Source organism: Oncorhynchus gorbuscha, linkage group LG02 (genome assembly GCF_021184085.1).
Source record: "Oncorhynchus gorbuscha isolate QuinsamMale2020 ecotype Even-year linkage group LG02, OgorEven_v1.0, whole genome shotgun sequence".
Lineage (NCBI taxonomy): Eukaryota > Metazoa > Chordata > Actinopteri > Salmoniformes > Salmonidae > Oncorhynchus > Oncorhynchus gorbuscha.
Genome location: NC_060174.1, coordinates 72325333 through 72342926, shown reverse-complemented (window position 1 = coordinate 72342926; position 17594 = coordinate 72325333). Strand labels below are relative to the sequence as shown.

General features: G+C 39.7%; 1 protein-coding gene across 3 annotated transcripts in view; it reads left to right on the top strand.

Annotated features, from left to right (window-relative positions):
• LOC124008847 (androgen receptor-like) overlaps positions 1-17594 on the top strand; it is a 43206-nt gene that overhangs the window by 19278 nt on the left and 6334 nt on the right. For all 3 annotated transcript variants that reach the window (XM_046320447.1, XM_046320432.1, XM_046320439.1), the window contains 2 exons: positions 15977-16255; positions 16445-16589. In XM_046320447.1, the coding sequence (XP_046176403.1) occupies positions 15977-16255; positions 16445-16589 (424 nt within the window). The remainder of the gene's footprint in view (positions 1-15976; positions 16256-16444; positions 16590-17594) is intronic.

Here is a 17594-nt window from a genome sequence, read left to right as displayed (position 1 = left end):
CATTCATGCTTCTAGCCTATGGTCGTGTGCATATTGCTGTGCTTACAATGTGAAGAAATAGCCTAATAGTTTATCAACATTTTAAGTTAAATGTTCTGATTTGTTGCATCAGCCTCATTCCACTTTTTCTCTGATTACGATCTTGTCTCATCACTGCAACTCCCCAACGAGCTCGGGAGAAGCGACGGTCGAGTCATGCGTCCTCCAAAACATGACTTTCCAAGCCACACTTCTTAACGCCCGCTCGCTTAACCCGGAAGCCAGCTGTACCAATGTAATGGAGGAAACACCATTCCACTGATGACCGGAGTCAGCCTGCAGATGCCCGGCTCGCCACAAGGAGTCACTAGCGCGCGATGAGCTAAGTAAAACCCCCGCGGCCAAACCTGGACAACGCTGGGCTAATTGTGTGCCGCCATATTGGACTCCCGATCACAGCTGGTTGAGACACAGATTGGAATCAAACCCCATTGAGTGTTTTAGACTGCTGCGCCACTCGGGAGGCCCTGCCTCATTACTTTTTAAAGGTTATTTGATGCAAGTGGTTGTATTAATTTAGGATCTATCGCATCCCACAATTTATTTATCGCACAGAAGGACAAGGTGAACAATAGAATAAGTCAACTTTTGTACTATGGGGGATAGTAGATTGACGTAGGCTAGTGCTTTTTCTGTTCATTTAGCCTACTCATCTTGTTGGCTGACAAAAAATAAATGTGGACAGTTCTTATAACATCTTAAATATGCACCTCGGATTTCGATAAGAAGGAAGTGCGCAGTGGAGTCCCCGGTGTGTCTGTCTTTACTTGTAGCGTTCTTCAGAGCTGAGATAGATGCCTCTGAGAAGAGCCCAATCACATGACGGACATTGGCGAATAAGAATTGCGATATCTGAGAGAGGCATGTGAGTGAGAGGTGCTTCGGAAGACTCAGCTGGGAGAAGGGAATTACAATTATTGTAATCAGCCAAAGGGCATAATGGCCGCTTGCTGCAAAAGGCATGGATTTTAGGAGGATGCCACCGGGAAATTAGAGGCTTTTATCAAGTGCTGGTCAATTTGTGAATGAGTGACTGATGAAGGGTGTGCAGCCTGTGCAAGAAACAAAGCAGAGCTCATGCCTTTCGTGCAACTTTTTTCAAATCATCATTAGTCGCATCATGCAGCATCATGTTTGTATCACAACTAAAGTTGCATAAATAACTCTAAATTAAGAATATAGCAGGACCTGTTTCTTTGTTAACCACTCAACACAGAATAGCCGCATGTGGACACTCCCTCAGAAATCGTTTGGAGAAAACATCCTTTCTATTTCATTCAGCTATGTTAAAATGAATAGTTCATACTATAAAATAATCCAAATTAATGCCACGGAATTCTAAGCAAATCTTGTCTGCTAAATGAACTAGTATAGGTCATAGCCATATGGCATAGCCAGATCAGGGCCTAACATAAGGACAGCTCAGTGTAAGATATTCTGTTCTTCTGAAATATATTACATTTTCTTCATGTCATGTTTCTTTAGACTTGTCTAAAATAAATAATGAACTTATTGTGAAGGTGTAGGCTATATTAAATTGATTTATTAGACTTATTAAAATGTAGATGTTCCAAAGGTCTGCATCAGTGGCTTGTAGGCTATGCGTGGAAGCCAGGAGATGCTAAATGTGTTTATGTTAATCAATGGCCAATTACCATGAGACTGGCAGTTATTTGCTTGACAATCATGGGATGACAAAATTTCATGACCGCCACAGCCCTAGTTCCCTCAGAACTGCCTCAATTTGTTGGGGCATAGACTCTACAAGGTGTCAATAGCGTTCCACTGGGATGCTGGCCCATGTTGACTCCAATGCTTCCCACAGTTGTGTCAATTTGGCTGGATGTCCTTTGGGTGGTGGACCATTCTTAATACACACGGGAAACTGTTGAGCGTGAAAAAACACAGCAGCGGTGCAATTCTTGACACTCAAACTGGTGTACCTGGCACCTTCTACTATACCCCGTTAAAATGTACTTAAATATTTTGTCTTGCCCATTCACCCTCTGAATGGCACACATTCACAATCCATATCTCAATTGTCTCAAGGCTTAAAACATATTATTTAACCTGTCTCCTCCCCTTCATCTACACTGATTGAAGTGGATTTACCAAGTGACATTAATAAGGGATCATAGCTTTCAACTGGATTCACCTGTTCAGTCTATCTCATGGAAAGAGCAGGTGTTCTTAATGTGTTGTACACTCAGTGTATATACAGCATGAGCACATTTCTCATTTTAGGGCATACAACTGAACTACAGGGTTAAACTCAGCATGGAGGATTTTTCTGCAATGCTCCCGTCAGTCTAAGTACCTGATTTCTTGTGAATGTTGCAACCAGTACTACACATCTTAGCCAGCTCTCTTGAATCGCTGCATCACAAAGGGAAATACTACTGCTAATCAAGCCTCTGACTGTGCCACCAGGCAATTTAGACCTATTTCATTCACTTTCCCTTACAGTCACCCAGAGCTGTTTGTCGTATTAGGTCTCAAAGATGGACATGTGCTGGACAAATTTCCGTTCTTGTGTTCAATTTTCACTCCCTTCCATTTTCTCATTCTGTTAACGGTGAAAATTGCACAGAGAAGCACAAAGCTGACATGAGACATGTGAATTAAAGGAGCAGAAATGCTGGTAATTTAGCCACCAGACGCTGACAAGCCCATGGGGGAAAATGCGATGTGATGCTGTGATTGTCAGGGAAAGGCACCTCTATTCCAGTTGCAGTTAGAAAGTGCCTTCCTTCCCCTCAAGCGCTCCTCTCAAAGATTTTTTATGTGCACAGGTAAGTTTGTGACAGTAATTTGAAAGCTCAGACGAGGGCTTCAAATGTGAAAGATTCTTCTCTGATTACGGACTAATGCATTGGTTGAATTTGTTTTACTGCAAAATGGAAGAGACTAGTTAAGTATCATTTGCAAGGAGGTTTTCTTTTGGAATGCAGAGTTCCATATTACGTAATTACTCTCAAAATTGTAATTACTTCTCCAAATAGAACATTGATATGGCAGTTCATTTTACAGATCCACTGAAGCTATTTAATTTAGTAGAGGTATATTGAAATAGAAAAAGCATTGAAAATATAATCTGGGTGACATTTTCCTGCTCCTAACCTTCCCATTTGCAGCGAAAAAAATATGTATATGGTTACAGGATAGACTTTCTATGTCGGCTGAGGCCTAGTAATCAACCCTGGGATTAAATGTGTTGTGTCTTGTAGGGTACAGTAACAGTTGAAGGCAATTACACCAACTCCTGGACTATTAGAGGTGCTTCCTGTTTCCCCATTCCCATCCTCCATTCTCATGCTAAAAAAGAAATGATGATTTGAAACTTGAACCTTTTCCCAAATTCCATTTGAGCTTTAAAAGTCCTCTCTGCATTTGCCTTTGTGCATGGCAAATCCCATGTTTAATAACATGTTTTTGAGGAGTTCATACAGTGCATCCGGTAAGTATTCAGACCCTTTAACTTTTTCAACATTTTGGTATGCTATTCTAAAATGGATAACATTTTAAAAAAGTATCATCAATCTACACACAATACCCCATAATGACAAAGCGAAAAAGGTCTTTAGACGTTTTTGACAAAGAAAATATTTATTTACATAAGTATTCAGACCCTTTGCTATGAGACTCGAAATTGAGTTCAGGTGCATCCTGTTTCCATTGACCCTCCATGAGATGTTTCTACTACTTGATTGGACACCTGTGGTAAATTCAATTGATTTGACCTTATTTGGAAAGGCACACACCTGTCTATATATCTATAAGGTTCCACCGTTGACGGTGCATGTAAGAAGAGCCATGAGCTCGTAGGAATTGTCCATAGAGCTCAGAGACAGGATTGTGTTGTGGCACAGATCTGGGAAACAGTACCAAAAAAATGTCTGCAGCATTGAAGGTCCCCAAGAACACAGTGGCCTCCGTCATTCTTAAATGGAAGAAGTTTGGAACCACCACGACTCTTCCTAGAGTTGGCTGGTCACTCTGACAAAACTCTAGAGTTCCTCTGTGGAGATGAGAGAACCTTCCAGAAGGACAACCATCTCTGCAGCATTCCACTAATCAGACGTTTATGGTACAGTGGCCAGGCAGAAGCCACTCCTCTGTAAAAGGCACATGACAGCCCACTTGGAGTTTGCTAAAAGGCACCTAAAGGACTCTTAGACCTTAAGAAACTAGATTCTCTGGTCTAATGAAACCAAGATGTAATTATTTGGCTTGAATGCCAAGCGTCACGTCTGGAGAGACCTGAAAATAGCTTTGCAGCGACGCTCCCCATCCAACCTGACAGCTTATCCTTGCGAGAAAATGGGAGAAAGTCCCCAAATACAGGTGTGCCAAGCTTGTAGCGATATACCCAAGAAGACTCAAGGCTGTAATTGCTTCCAAAGGTTCTTCAACCAAGTAATGATAAAGGGTCTGAATACTTATGTGATATTGGAGTTTTTATTTTGAATGCATTTCCACACATTTCTAAAAAACTGTTTTAGCTTTGTCATTATGGGGTATTATGTGTAGATTGATTAAGGAAAACATCTATTTAATACATTTTAGAAAAGCCTGTAACGTAACAAAATGTGGGAAAAGTCAAGGGGTTTGAATACTTTCTGAATGCACTGTATACCCACTCTCTGACAAAACTTTGTGCAGGAAAGTAACAAGCAAGTGCAAAAGATTTTAATTATCTGCCAGCATATAATAGTTCCCGATTATCTTCATGAAAATGTGTAAATATATAAACTGTACTGTTAGACAATTCAGATCATAGTAATGTTAAGATATGAAACCCAAACAATAACTACTTGCTAGCATGCCTAAACCTAAGCCATTCCAGTTGTTAGTTACTCAAGTTTGTTTATGATATATTTAGTTTTATCGGGATCAATTCCAACTAAATGATCTTATTTTATGCATAATGTAGTTATATTTTGTGTTATGTAACATTGTTATATTTAATTCACGTACACTTGTTGGCCAAGCACAAGTTGTAGTCTGTGGAAACAGATTAATATTTGCAAACCACCATACAATAAATGATTCAAACCTCATTCAAACCAGGAAAAGCTCAATTTTACTATTTTTTGCTATACCTACAAATCAGAAATAATTCCAAATACCATGTGTACATATCTCAATTAATAGATATCCTCTGCTCGTCATTCCGTAAAGATTTCGGAAATCAGTACACTGTATATTTTTATCTATCCTCTAAATTAGGACTAAGTTATTTGCAGAGAAAATTAACTAATGTCATGTCTTGTATGGATGCCTCTGTTTGTATTGGCATCAGTTTGAAGGGGGCGTGGATCTTAAGGGCAGCTCAACCTGACCTACTTACTATTGTATGTGTTATCCAAAGATCAGTGCCAAGATACCACAATTTTTAATATATTTGGGAATGTTTTAATTATTTTTCTTTATCTAAATTAAAGGAAGGTTTACTTATTACATCTGAAATAGAATGTCATGATTTACCATCATATTAAGATTCAGCTACTGAGGCACTGTTCATTACTCAGATTGAGAAATAAATTAACAATAATACTGGGATCCAAGTGTGATCTGATTGTTCACTCTACATTTCCTTGAGCTAATTCTATTTAGGAAATGGTATTATTGAATGTCCACCACCAAATGTATTGCCACTTTAATTTGTAGTCCCCTCTACATGATGCATTGTTGTCATGTAGCACCTTGAAAAGCATTATGAAAGCATGCATAGTGCATGGGACCATAATTCATTTGTGGTCATGATAAGCTTCAGGATTTAACTTCCAGGTTACCTGGATGTTAATTGCATACACCTGTATGGTTTCCTTTTAGATAATAATGACTGTATCTCTGTAAAGCCAGATGGAACTTTTCAACATAATGATCTTACCAAAAGGAAAGTTTAAAAAAATAAAAAAATACATATACACTTCCGGTAAAAGGTTTTCGAACACTCACTGATTCAAGGGTATTTATTTTTTTGGACTATTTTCTACATTGCAGAATAATCGTGAAGACATCAAACCGATGAAATAACACAAAAAGTGTTAAACAAATCAGCATACAGTATATTTTATATCTGAGATTCTTCAAACCTTTGCCTTGATGACAGCTTTGTACCGTCTTGGCATTCTCTCAACCAGCTTCACCTGGTATGCTTTCCAGCAGTCTTGAAAGAGTTCCCACATATGCTGAGCACTTATTGGCTGCTTTTCCTTCACTCTGTGGTCCGACTCATCCCAAAACATCTCAATTTGTTTGAGGTTGGGGGATTGTGGAGGGCAAGTCATCTGATGCAGCACTCCATCAATTGTCCTTCTTGATAAAATAGCCCTTACACAGCCTGGAGGTGTGTTGGGTCATTGTCCTGTTGAAAAACAAATGATAGTCCCACTAAACCCAAACCAGATGGGATGGTGTATCGCTGCAGAATGCTGTGGTAGCCTTGTTGGTTAATCAAAGACAGTGTCACGAGCAAAGCACCCCCACACCATCACACCTCCTCCTCCATGCTTTTACGGTGGGAAATACACATGAGGAGGTCATCCGTTTACCAACGCCGCGTCTCAGAAAGACACAGCGGTTGGAACCATAAATCTACAATTTGGACTCCAGACCAAATTACAAATTCCGACTGGTCTATTGTCCATTGCTCGTGTTTCTTGGCCCAAACAAGTATTTTCTTCTTAATTGGTGTTCTTTAGTAATGGTTTCTTTGCAGCAATTTGACCATGAAGGCCTGGTTCTCCTCTGAACAGTTGATGTTGAGATGTGTCTGTTTACTTGAACTCTGTGAAGGATTTATTTGGGCTGCAATTTCTGAGGCTGGTTACTCTAATGAACTTATCCTCTGCTTCAGAGGTAACTCTGGGTCTTCCTTTCCTGTGGTGGTCCACATGAGAGACAGTTTCATCATAGCACTTGTTTTTGTGACTGCACTTGAAGAAACTTTAAGTTCTTCAAATGTTCCGGATTGACTGACCTTCATATCTTAAAGTAATGATGGACTGTTGTTTCTCTTTGCTTATTTGAGCTGTTCTTGCCATAATATGGACTTGGTCTTTAACTAAATAGGGCTACCACCCCTAACATGTCACAACACAACTGATTGGCTCAAATACATTAAGAAGGAAAGAAATTCTACAAAATAACTTTTAGGAAGGCACACCTGTTAATTGAAATGCATTCGAGGTGACTACCTCATGAAGCTGCCATCAAGGAAAAGGGTGGCTATTTGAATTTGGAATTTCAAATATAAAATATATATTGATTTGTTTAACACGTTTTTGGTTACTACATGATTCCATATGTGTTATTTCATAGTTTTGATGTCTTCACTATTATTCTGCAATGTAGAAAATAGAAAAATAAAGAAATACCCTTGAATGAGTAGGTGTTCTAAAACCTTTGACCAGTAGTGTACATGTTTTATTGTCACATACAGGAGTTCCAGTGTGCAGGAAATGCTTTCACTCACCATTTAGATTTGTTAAATGTTGTTTTTCCTCTTTGCACTATACCCTCGGTAAACGACTTTTTCAAAAACAGCATAACACATTACAAAGTAAACTATAGCAATCCTCACGCTAAAACATTGAAATCATTTGTTTGCTGTGTTGAAGTACATCCATACTAATACTGTAACAATACAGTAAATTATTGCTACATTTGTAAGCTGCTAATATTGTCATCACGGTGTATCCCTGTGACATGGTGTGCCCACTGTCTCTGTCTGACCTTACCAAATGGCCTGCTCTGCCCACTGTTGCCATGGTCATTGATCCGCTAGCCAAGGTTCCAGCCTCCCTCTCACATTGCTCACCTAGTTACAATTGAAGTGTACATACACCTTAGCCAAATACATTTAAACTCATTGCCTTTTAAATAGTTTAACTTGGGTCAAATGTTTCGGGTAGCCTTTCTCACAAGCTTCCCACAATAAGTTGGGTGAATTTTGGCCCATTCCTCCCGACAGAGCTGGTGTAACTGAGTTAGGTTTGTAGGCCTCCTTGCTCGTACACACTTTTTCAGGTCTGCCCACAAATGTTCTATAGGATTGAGGTCAGGGCTTTGTGATGGTTACTCCAATACCTTGACTTTGTTGTCCTTAAGACATTTTGCCACAACTTTGTAAGTATGCTTGGGGTCATTGTCCATTTGGAACACCCATTTGCGACCAAGCTTTAACTTCCTGACCGAAGTCTTGAGATATATCTAGCTTCAATATATCCACATCATTGTCCTACCTCATGATGCCATCTATTTTGTGAAGTGCACCAGTCCCTCCTGCTGCAAAGCACCCCCACAATAGGATGCTGCCGCCCCCGTGCTTTTTGGGATGGTGTTCTTCAGCTTGCAAGCATCTCCCTTTTTCCTCCAAACATAACGATGGTCATTTTGGCCAAACAGTTCTATTTTTGTTTCATCAGACCAGAGGACATTTCTCCATGTGCAGTTACAAACCTTTTTGGAGCAGTGGCTTCTTCCTTGCTGAGTGGCCTTTCAGGTAATGTCGATATAGGACTTGTTTTACTGTGGATATAGATACTTTTGTACCTGTTTCCTCCAGCATCTTCTCAAGGCTCTTTGCTATTGTTCTGGGATTGATTTGCACTTTTCGCACCAAAGTACGTTCAGCTCTAGAAGACAGAACTCGTCTCCTTGAGCGGTATGACGGCTGCGTGATCCCATGGTGTTTATACTTGCGTACTATTGTTTGTACAGATGACCGTGGTACCTTCAGGCATTTGGAAATTGCTCCCAAGGATGAACCAGACTTGTGGAGGTCTACAATTGTTTTTCTGAGGTCTTGGCTGATTTCTTTTGATTTTCCCATGATGTCAAGTAAAGAGGCACTGAGTTTGAAGGTAGGCCTTGAAATACATCCACAGGTACACCTCCAATTGACTCAAATGATGCCAATTAGCCTTTCAGAAGCTTCTAAAACCATGACATAATTTTCTGGAATTTTCAAAGCTATTTAAAGGCACAGTCAACTTAGTGTATGTAAACTGACCCACTGGAATTGTGATACAGTGAATTATAAGTGAAATAATCTGTCTGTAAACAATTGTTGGAAAAATGACTTGTGTCATGCACAAAGTAGATGTCCTAACCGACTTGCCAAAACTATAGTTTGTTAACAAGACATTTGTGGAGTGGTTGAAAAACGAGTTTTAATGACTCCAACCTAAGTGTATGTAAACTTCCGACTTCAACTGTATCTTCCACAACTGGTATGTTTTTTTTATTGGTGGAACATTTGTCTCTAATTGCATCCATGTGTAGTCTTTTAAGCATTTGGAACAATTATGGTAATATTCAAGATACATTTCTTCCTGTCCTGTGGCTGGGTTTCTATGCATGGCTTGGCTAGATTATGATTAAACATTGTTCAAGTATTGGCAGTACATGATATGTTTTGGGGATCAATATGCCATGATTTCTCCACCATGCTTCCAATAATGTATTTAATGTGAATAGGCTCTGAGAAGGTTTTAAACAGGTGTTCACATGTATGTCATTACTGGATGGATCTATTCTGGGCCTGGGCTCATAAAAGCGGTATGCCAAGTTAGAACTGAAATTGTTCTCAGAGCCTTAACCCAGTGGTGATAATGATGGCCAAGCCTGTTGAGGCACACACTGAGCAATATTATAATTGTTGCTAATTTATTCTAATTCATGACAAATGTGTCTAAGACTGTTATTATTATTACTGTGCACGGTTTAAGCATAACACCCCTCTTTAATGCCACAAACACAAAGCCTGAGAAGATGAAGCCTCAAGTTCTCATGATTGTATCCAGGTTAGAGCTACTATGCATGCGCCACATGTTGAGGGACATCAATAGTCCTTCCTTCAGGGGCTTCTTAAGCCTGGGATCTGTGGAGAAGCAGAGTGAAGATCCCATTTATTAGCAAATCCCTTATCCTGAACTAAACTTCTGACCCAAGAAGTAACTATGCACAGGAAAACTATTCTCACCTTAGACTTCAACAAAACTTTGTAAAAGCAGCGAGAATGTATCCTACCACTCAGTTAGAGTATTTGAAATGCCTATAGGTTATTGATCAGATAGTTAGGAAGCAACTATTTGCATTTCTCTGTCACTCACACTCCTACACAGGTGCCAAGCATATAGAGGCAGCTGAAATAACAGTGTGAACCTAGAGCTCAGCAACTTCAGAGTGGTGGTGTTATCTGGCAGAAATAATTAGATTGAGTGAATGGTGGGTTATATACTTGTCTAGTCTGTGACTGTAGTCATAGGATTGTTGGTTAGGGCACAGATTGTTTGTGATAATTATTTCAGTCGGATTGACTTAGTTAGGGCAGGAGATGTATCACGTCAGGCATGGATAAGACCTGTTCAGTTTCTCAGTGGAGGGCGTCAACAGTCAAACATCTGCCAGAAGCTGAAAGGAAAGCCTCCCATCTCCATCCTCCCTGGTATATAAAGTTGTCGTTTTATTGTTAGTTAAGAAATAATATTTAGATACGTTGCCTAGCCCGTCTGTATCTTTAGCAGTTCACTTCGGATCGTATCCAAATGACTCACAGTTTAGGTGCTTGTTGTTGATTGTGGGTACGCTACTGTACCGTATGCATACACAAATTATTGCGCCAATTAAAGCAGAGTTCTGTACATCAAAGAGAGGTCTTCATTTTATTCAACATGATTTAGGACAAGAACATAACATTATTAGATTTTGATGAGTAAGAGATACAATGGTCTTTCATTTATCCCATGCTTCTCTAACAGATGAGGCCCATCTGGTCAAATGTATTTTTAATGGGATTGTATTTTGGCAGTACCTATTAGAAGACCACGCTGTTCTAGCCTGTTAGTCTCTTACTCTATTCCTGTTGTATTGCACAAAATGATTGCAAAACTGGAATTGTTGTTTACATGAAAACATTCTCCACTTCCATAGTAACCTGAAATGAGATTAGATAATGGCAGATGTTTAAGATCAGAATGTGGAACGTAAACAACTAATAATCCAGACCTTAATTTTCACATTTCAGATAAGAATGCTGTTTTGCCACAGAACCTTCCGGATACTAGATTTGTTGGATCAAGGCCCTGAATTGAAATGGACCATAACCCCATTGCAGCTGCAGTACCACAGTACCATACCATAATGTCACTCACATTTAAGGAATTCTAAGCTCTCTTATATCATAATTAAACTAAAAAGTAGACTTTTCACTATAGCTTACAGTATGACATATCTTATTACAGTCTCCCCTGTCAAGAGTATGCTCTCCCTTGGTACGTCGTACTTTGTTATGTTTAAACTTGAATTATTCTCATGTTTTCCCTTCCTCTACCACAGGTGATTCTTGAACCTGAATTTCTTTAAATTTCAAATCCGCATTAGGGGAAACAGGACCTCTGTTCACCTCCAGCGTATTTTTTAAAATGAAACGGAGCGGAGCCTCCAGCAGTGTGGTAGAATACGTTCTATACTGAAGAGTATTAGGGCTAAGCAGAAAATAAATAAATGCTGATGCACTTAGATGATATATTGTTTTGTATGGATAATACTTAAAAATATCAACATTTCAAGAATCAAGTCGAAATTGTGAGAATACAATTGCAGTAATATTTCAAGATTTTGTTTATTTATTTATATTTTAGAATTGGCTTTAGTAACAAGGAAATCCTTGCTCTTTTAACGCAAAATTACCATATTATTATAAGTATTAGGATCTTGAAAATGTTGTGCTGCATATTTGGTCTGTTCAGAAGGAGGAACCACACGGATTTGGATGGGGTATTGGCCAAAGTGAAATCAACAGAATTGAACCGACACATATTAGGAATTGTATCATTCCTCCTCCTCAGACCTGACCCCTCACCTAGTCAAGTTTTAACCCTGCAATTCTACACATTTTGCCATGGGGTGGAGAGAAATTGTTGAAGTTTTAAAGCTAGTGGCCGCTTATGTCGTTTATGCCTGGAGCTGGCCCTACCTCCTCTAGTCAAGTATCAATTCTGCACCCTCCTCCTCAACCCTCACCCCTGCATTTGTCAGGTATCACCCCTCTGCGTCATCTCTCTCATCTGTGCATCAGTCTGTTCTCACCCTTGCATTACACCACATTCTTTCTTTCTTTTTAAGTTATACTGAACAAAAATATAAATGCAACATGTAATGTGTTGTTTCATGAGCTGAAAAAAACATCCAGAGATGTTCCATACGGACAAAAAGCTTATTTCTCTAAAATGTTGTGCATAACTTTGTTTACATCCCTGTTAGTGAGCATTTCTCCTTTGCCAAGATAATTCATCCACCTGACAGGTGTGGCATATAAAGAAGATGATTAAACAGCATGATCATTACACAGGTGCACCGTGTGCAGGGGACAATACAAGGCCACTCTAAAATGTGAAGTTTTGTCATACAACGCAATGCCACAGATGTCTCAAGTTTTGAAAGAGTGTGCAATTGGCATGCTGACTGCAGGAATGTCCACCAGAGCTGTTGCCAGATAATTTAATGTTCATTTCTCTACCATAACCCTCCTACAACGTCGTTTTAGAGAATTTGGCAGTATGTCCAACCGGCCTCACAACCTCAGACCACGTGTAACCACGCCAGCCCAGAACCTCCACGTCCAGCTTCTTCAACTACGGGATCGTCTGAGACCAGCCACCCAGACAGCTGATGAAACTAAGGAGTACTTCTGTCTGCAATAAAGCCCCTTTGTGGGAAAACATTTTTTTCTGATTGGCTGGGGCTGGCTCCCAAGTGGGTGGGCCTATGCACTCCCAGGCCCACCCATGACTGCCCAGTCATGTGAAATCTATATATAAGGGCCTACTGAATTTATTTTCAATTGACTGACTCCCTTATAAGGGAAAGGGGGTATCTAGTCAGTTGTACAACTAAATACATTCAACTGAAGTGTGTCTTCCGCATTTAACCCAACCCCTCTGAATCATAGAGGTGCAGGGGGCTGCCTTAATTGACATTTTTATGAACTGTAACTCAGTAAAATCGTTGACATTGTTACATGTTGTATTTATATTTTTGTTCAGTGTACAATGAGCATGTCTATTGGCCAAAATACATGTCATGTCAAGCAATTACAAATCAAATCAAATGTTATTGGTCACATAAACATATTTAGCAGATTTTATGGCATGTGTAGCGACAATATCTTAGGAAAATTATATATTTAGATAGAAAAACTTCCCTTTCTAGCTAGCTATGTTATTTTATTTACAGGCTAGCTAGCACGTAAATTAGATGGGGTAGGTCTAGTTACAAAGCAGGATCAATGAGTTATAGCCAATTCATTTGCTTACAGTTAGGAAATATGTTTGAAATGGTCATGGATACCTTTAAATGATTAAACCAACCCATGTTGTTATTTAGCGATATTAAGCTATGGTGGTGTACCACAATTCTAAGATTGTAATAGGTTGGCCCAGATCCAGAAAGTGGAGTTGTTGTTGTGTTTGCATGCAGCCACTCAAGAACATTTACTGGCTTCTTGGTAAGCAACTCCAATGTAGATTTGGCCTTGTGTTGTAGGTTATTGGCCTGCTGAAAGGTGAATTCCACTCCCTGTGTCTATTATAAAGCAGACTGAAGCAGGTTTTTCTCTAGGATTTTGTGTGTGCTTAGCTCCATCTGGTTTCTTTTTATCCTGAAAAAACTCCCCAGTCTTTGCCGATGTCAAGCATACCCATAGCATGATGCAGCCACCACCATGCTTGAAACTAAGGAGGCAGTTACTCAGTGATGCGTTGGATTTGCCCCAAACATTAGGCCAAATATTTTGTTCCTTTTCCATATTTTTTTTGCAGTATTACTTTAGTGCCTTGTTGCATAAAAGATGCATGGTTTTTATTTTGTATATTTGTATTTTTCTTTTCCATGTCATTTAAGTCATTTTTGTGGAGTCAGTACAATGTTGTTGATCCATCCTCAGTTTTCTCCCATCACTGCATTTGAACTCTAACTATTTTACAGGTAATATCCCTGAGCAGTTTCATTCCTGTCCTGCAGCTCAGTTCAGAAGGACAAATGTATCTTTGATGCATCCGGGTGGTTTATAACATAATCCAAAGCATACATTTTAGAGATATTTAATGTCTGATCACTGCCCTTCTTTATGAGGCTTTCGAAAAGCTTGCTGGTCTTTGTAGTTTAATTTGTGCTTGAAATGCAATACTTGACTGAGGGACCTTACAGATGTTGTACATTTGAGTCGGAAGTTTACATACACTTAGGTTGGAGTCATTAAAACTAATTTTTCAACCACTCCACAAATTTCTTGTAAACAAACTATAGTTTTGGCAAGTCGGTTATGACATCTACTTTGTGCTTGACACAAGTCATTTTTCAAACAATTGTTTACAGACAGATTATTTCACTTATAATTCACTGTATCACAATTCCAGTGGGTCAGAAGTTTACATACACTAAGTTGACTGTGCCTTTAAACAGCTTGGAAAATTCCAGAAAATGATGTCATGGCTTTAGAAACTTCTGATAGGCTAATTGACATAATTTAGTCAATTGGAGGTGTACCTGTTTATGTATTTCAAGGCCTACCTTCAAACTCAGTGCCTCAAAAAATGGTAGATCGCCACAAGTCTGGTACATCCATGGGAGCAATTTCCAAACGCCTGAATGTACCATGTTCATCTGTACAAACAATAGTACGCAAGTATGAACACCATGGGACCACGTAGCCGTCATACCGCTCAGAAAGGAGAAGCTTTCTGTCTCCTAGAGATGAAGGTACTTTGGTGCGAAAAGTGCAAATCAATCCCAGAACAGCAGCAAAGGACCTTGTGAAGATGCTGGAGGAAACAGGTACAAAATTATCTATATCCACAGTAAAACGGGTCCTATATTGACATACCCTGAAAGGCCTCTCAGCAAGGAAGAAGGCACTGCTCAAAAACCGCCATAAAAAAAGCCAGACTAGGGTTTTCAACTGCACATGGGGACAAAGATGGTACTTTCTGGAGAAATGTCCTCTGGTCTGATGGCCATAATGACCATCGTTATGTTTTGAGAAAAAAGGGGGAGGCTTGCAAACCAAAGAACACCATCCCAACTGTGAAGCACGGGGGTGGCAGCATCATGTTGTGGGGGTGTTTTGCTGCAGGAGGGCCTGGTGCACTTCACAAAATATATGGCGTCATGAGGAAGGAAAATTATGTGGATATATTGAAGCAACATCTCAAGACATCAGTCAGGAAGTTAAAGCTTGGTCGCAAATGGCTCTTCCAAATGAACAATGACCCCAAGCATACTTCCAAAGTTGTGTCAAAATTGCTTAAGGACACAAAACAAAGTCAAGGTATTGGAGTGGCCATCGCAAAGCCTTGACCTCAATCCAATAGAAAATATGTGGGCAGAACTGAAAAAGAGTGTGAGCAAGGAGGCCTACAAACCTGACTCAGTTGCACCAGCTCTGTCAGGAGGAATGGGCCAATATCCACACAACTTATTGTGGGACGCTTGTGGAAGGCTACCCTAAACGTTTGACCAAAGTTAAACAATTTAAAGGCAATGCTACCAAATACTAATTGAGTGTATGTCAACTTCTGATCCACTGGGAATGTGATGAAAGAAATCAAATCTGAAATAAATAATACTCTCAACTATTCTTCTGACATTTCACATTCTTAAAATAAAGTGGCTATCCTAACTGACCTAAGACAGATAATTTTTACTCTGATTAAATGTCAGGAATTGTGAAAAACTGAGTTTAAATGTATTTGGCTAAGGTGTATGTAAACTTCCGACTTCAACTGTATATTGCTAATTTCCCTCACAATCTGAACTGTCATTTATGTACAGTTGTATCATGGATTTGGCAATTGTTAACAGCTACATCAGATATTACACTATTCTTCTACCATTACTCATCCATGTTCCATTTCTTGACCATATGTAGCACGTAAACTGAAGAAGATTGGACAGCTGAAGAGCCCGGAGGAGGATCTGCCTACCCAAGGCCCCACTGATGCCATCCAGTGTGTCTCTCCCCAGTCCGGCCTGACCTTCCATTCCCAGCTGGTGTTCCTCAACATCTTGGAGTCCATCGAGCCAGAGGTGGTTAATGCGGGACATGACCATTGCCAGCCGGACTCAGCTGCAGTGCTGCTCACCAGCCTCAACGAACTTGGGGAGCGCCAACTGGTCAAAGTGGTCAAGTGGGCCAAAGGCATGCCAGGTACAGTACTGGAATAGAAGAATCATACAAAACCTACTTCCATGTGGTCCTTGAAGATGTCCTATTTGAATTTATAACAAGTTTGCAATGGCATTGCTGCAATTTGCAGGTAGTGAAGGCATTAAGAATTCATCAGAGACATGTTTTGATAATAATCCATTTCCATGTGGTTTTTCATTTTCTTCTCAGGTTTTCGGAATCTGCATGTGGATGACCAGATGACAGTAATCCAGCATTCATGGATGGGGGTGATGGTGTTCGGCTTGGGATGGAGGTCCTACAAAAATGTCAATGCCAGAATGCTCTACTTCGCCCCAGACCTTGTTTTCAATGAGTATGTGCAGCTATGTGATACTGAATTCAATTATTTCTGTGATATTATCTTATTACCCCCAGGGCCACAACTCAGTGTTGTCCCATTATGTTGGTGAAGATTTCCTCCAGTGGCTTCTGTCTGTCATAAGTACGGCAGATGCCAATTTTGTTCCCTCTATGTCTGTCTTGCTCCTTGTCCCTGTCGCTCTCATTTTCTCTCGCTCTTTCTCTCTCTCTACTTGCCTCTCGCTCTCTCTGTCTCTCTCTCACCGATATGTCTAGAATTCCATGTGCACACGGGCTTACAAGCCTGGCTTTCAGTAACATTTATATTTAATTTCCTTATTTGGTGTTCTTTAGTCACATGATAAGTCCTGAGGAAGATTCCATTTTTTCAGCATTACATCACCTATGGTGCTGGTTTTAAGAGAAGTAGTGCTATTTAGTTCAAATCTGAATATTACGGAGTATGTAAGTATTATAAGTGACTAAGGTAGTTCAATGGTATTTAAAGTGTCATTACTAGGGTTGCGTAATTCTGGGAACTTTCAATCAATTCTCTAGTTTTCCCAAAATCAAGGTTGTAGGATTCCCAGAATTAGGAGGGAATAAGCAGGAAATCGGAAACCCTCCTCCAACCAGGATTTCTGGAAAAACAGGGCATTTATTGAAAGTTCCTGGGATTTTGCCACAATAGCCATTACTGAGGTGCAGTGCAGAACATTGTGGAGATATTATTACCCTGCCATGAGGTAAATTAAATATTTTATTATTGCTAATATACTGTAAATGTTACAACTAAAGCACCCTTATTATCATTAGCTAGCATTTTCCCAGCAGAGATGTGTTTCCATCAGATTGACTTGTTGCAGATAAAAGTCTGTGCGTGATGACGTAGTGCACATAAAATAGGTTTTGCGGTTAAATCCCATGTACCAAATAAAAAATACCAACACATTTTCAACTCTATTCATGGTTTTCTCACAAAAATGTTTGTATTATATAGCGTGTGCCCATTATGGTA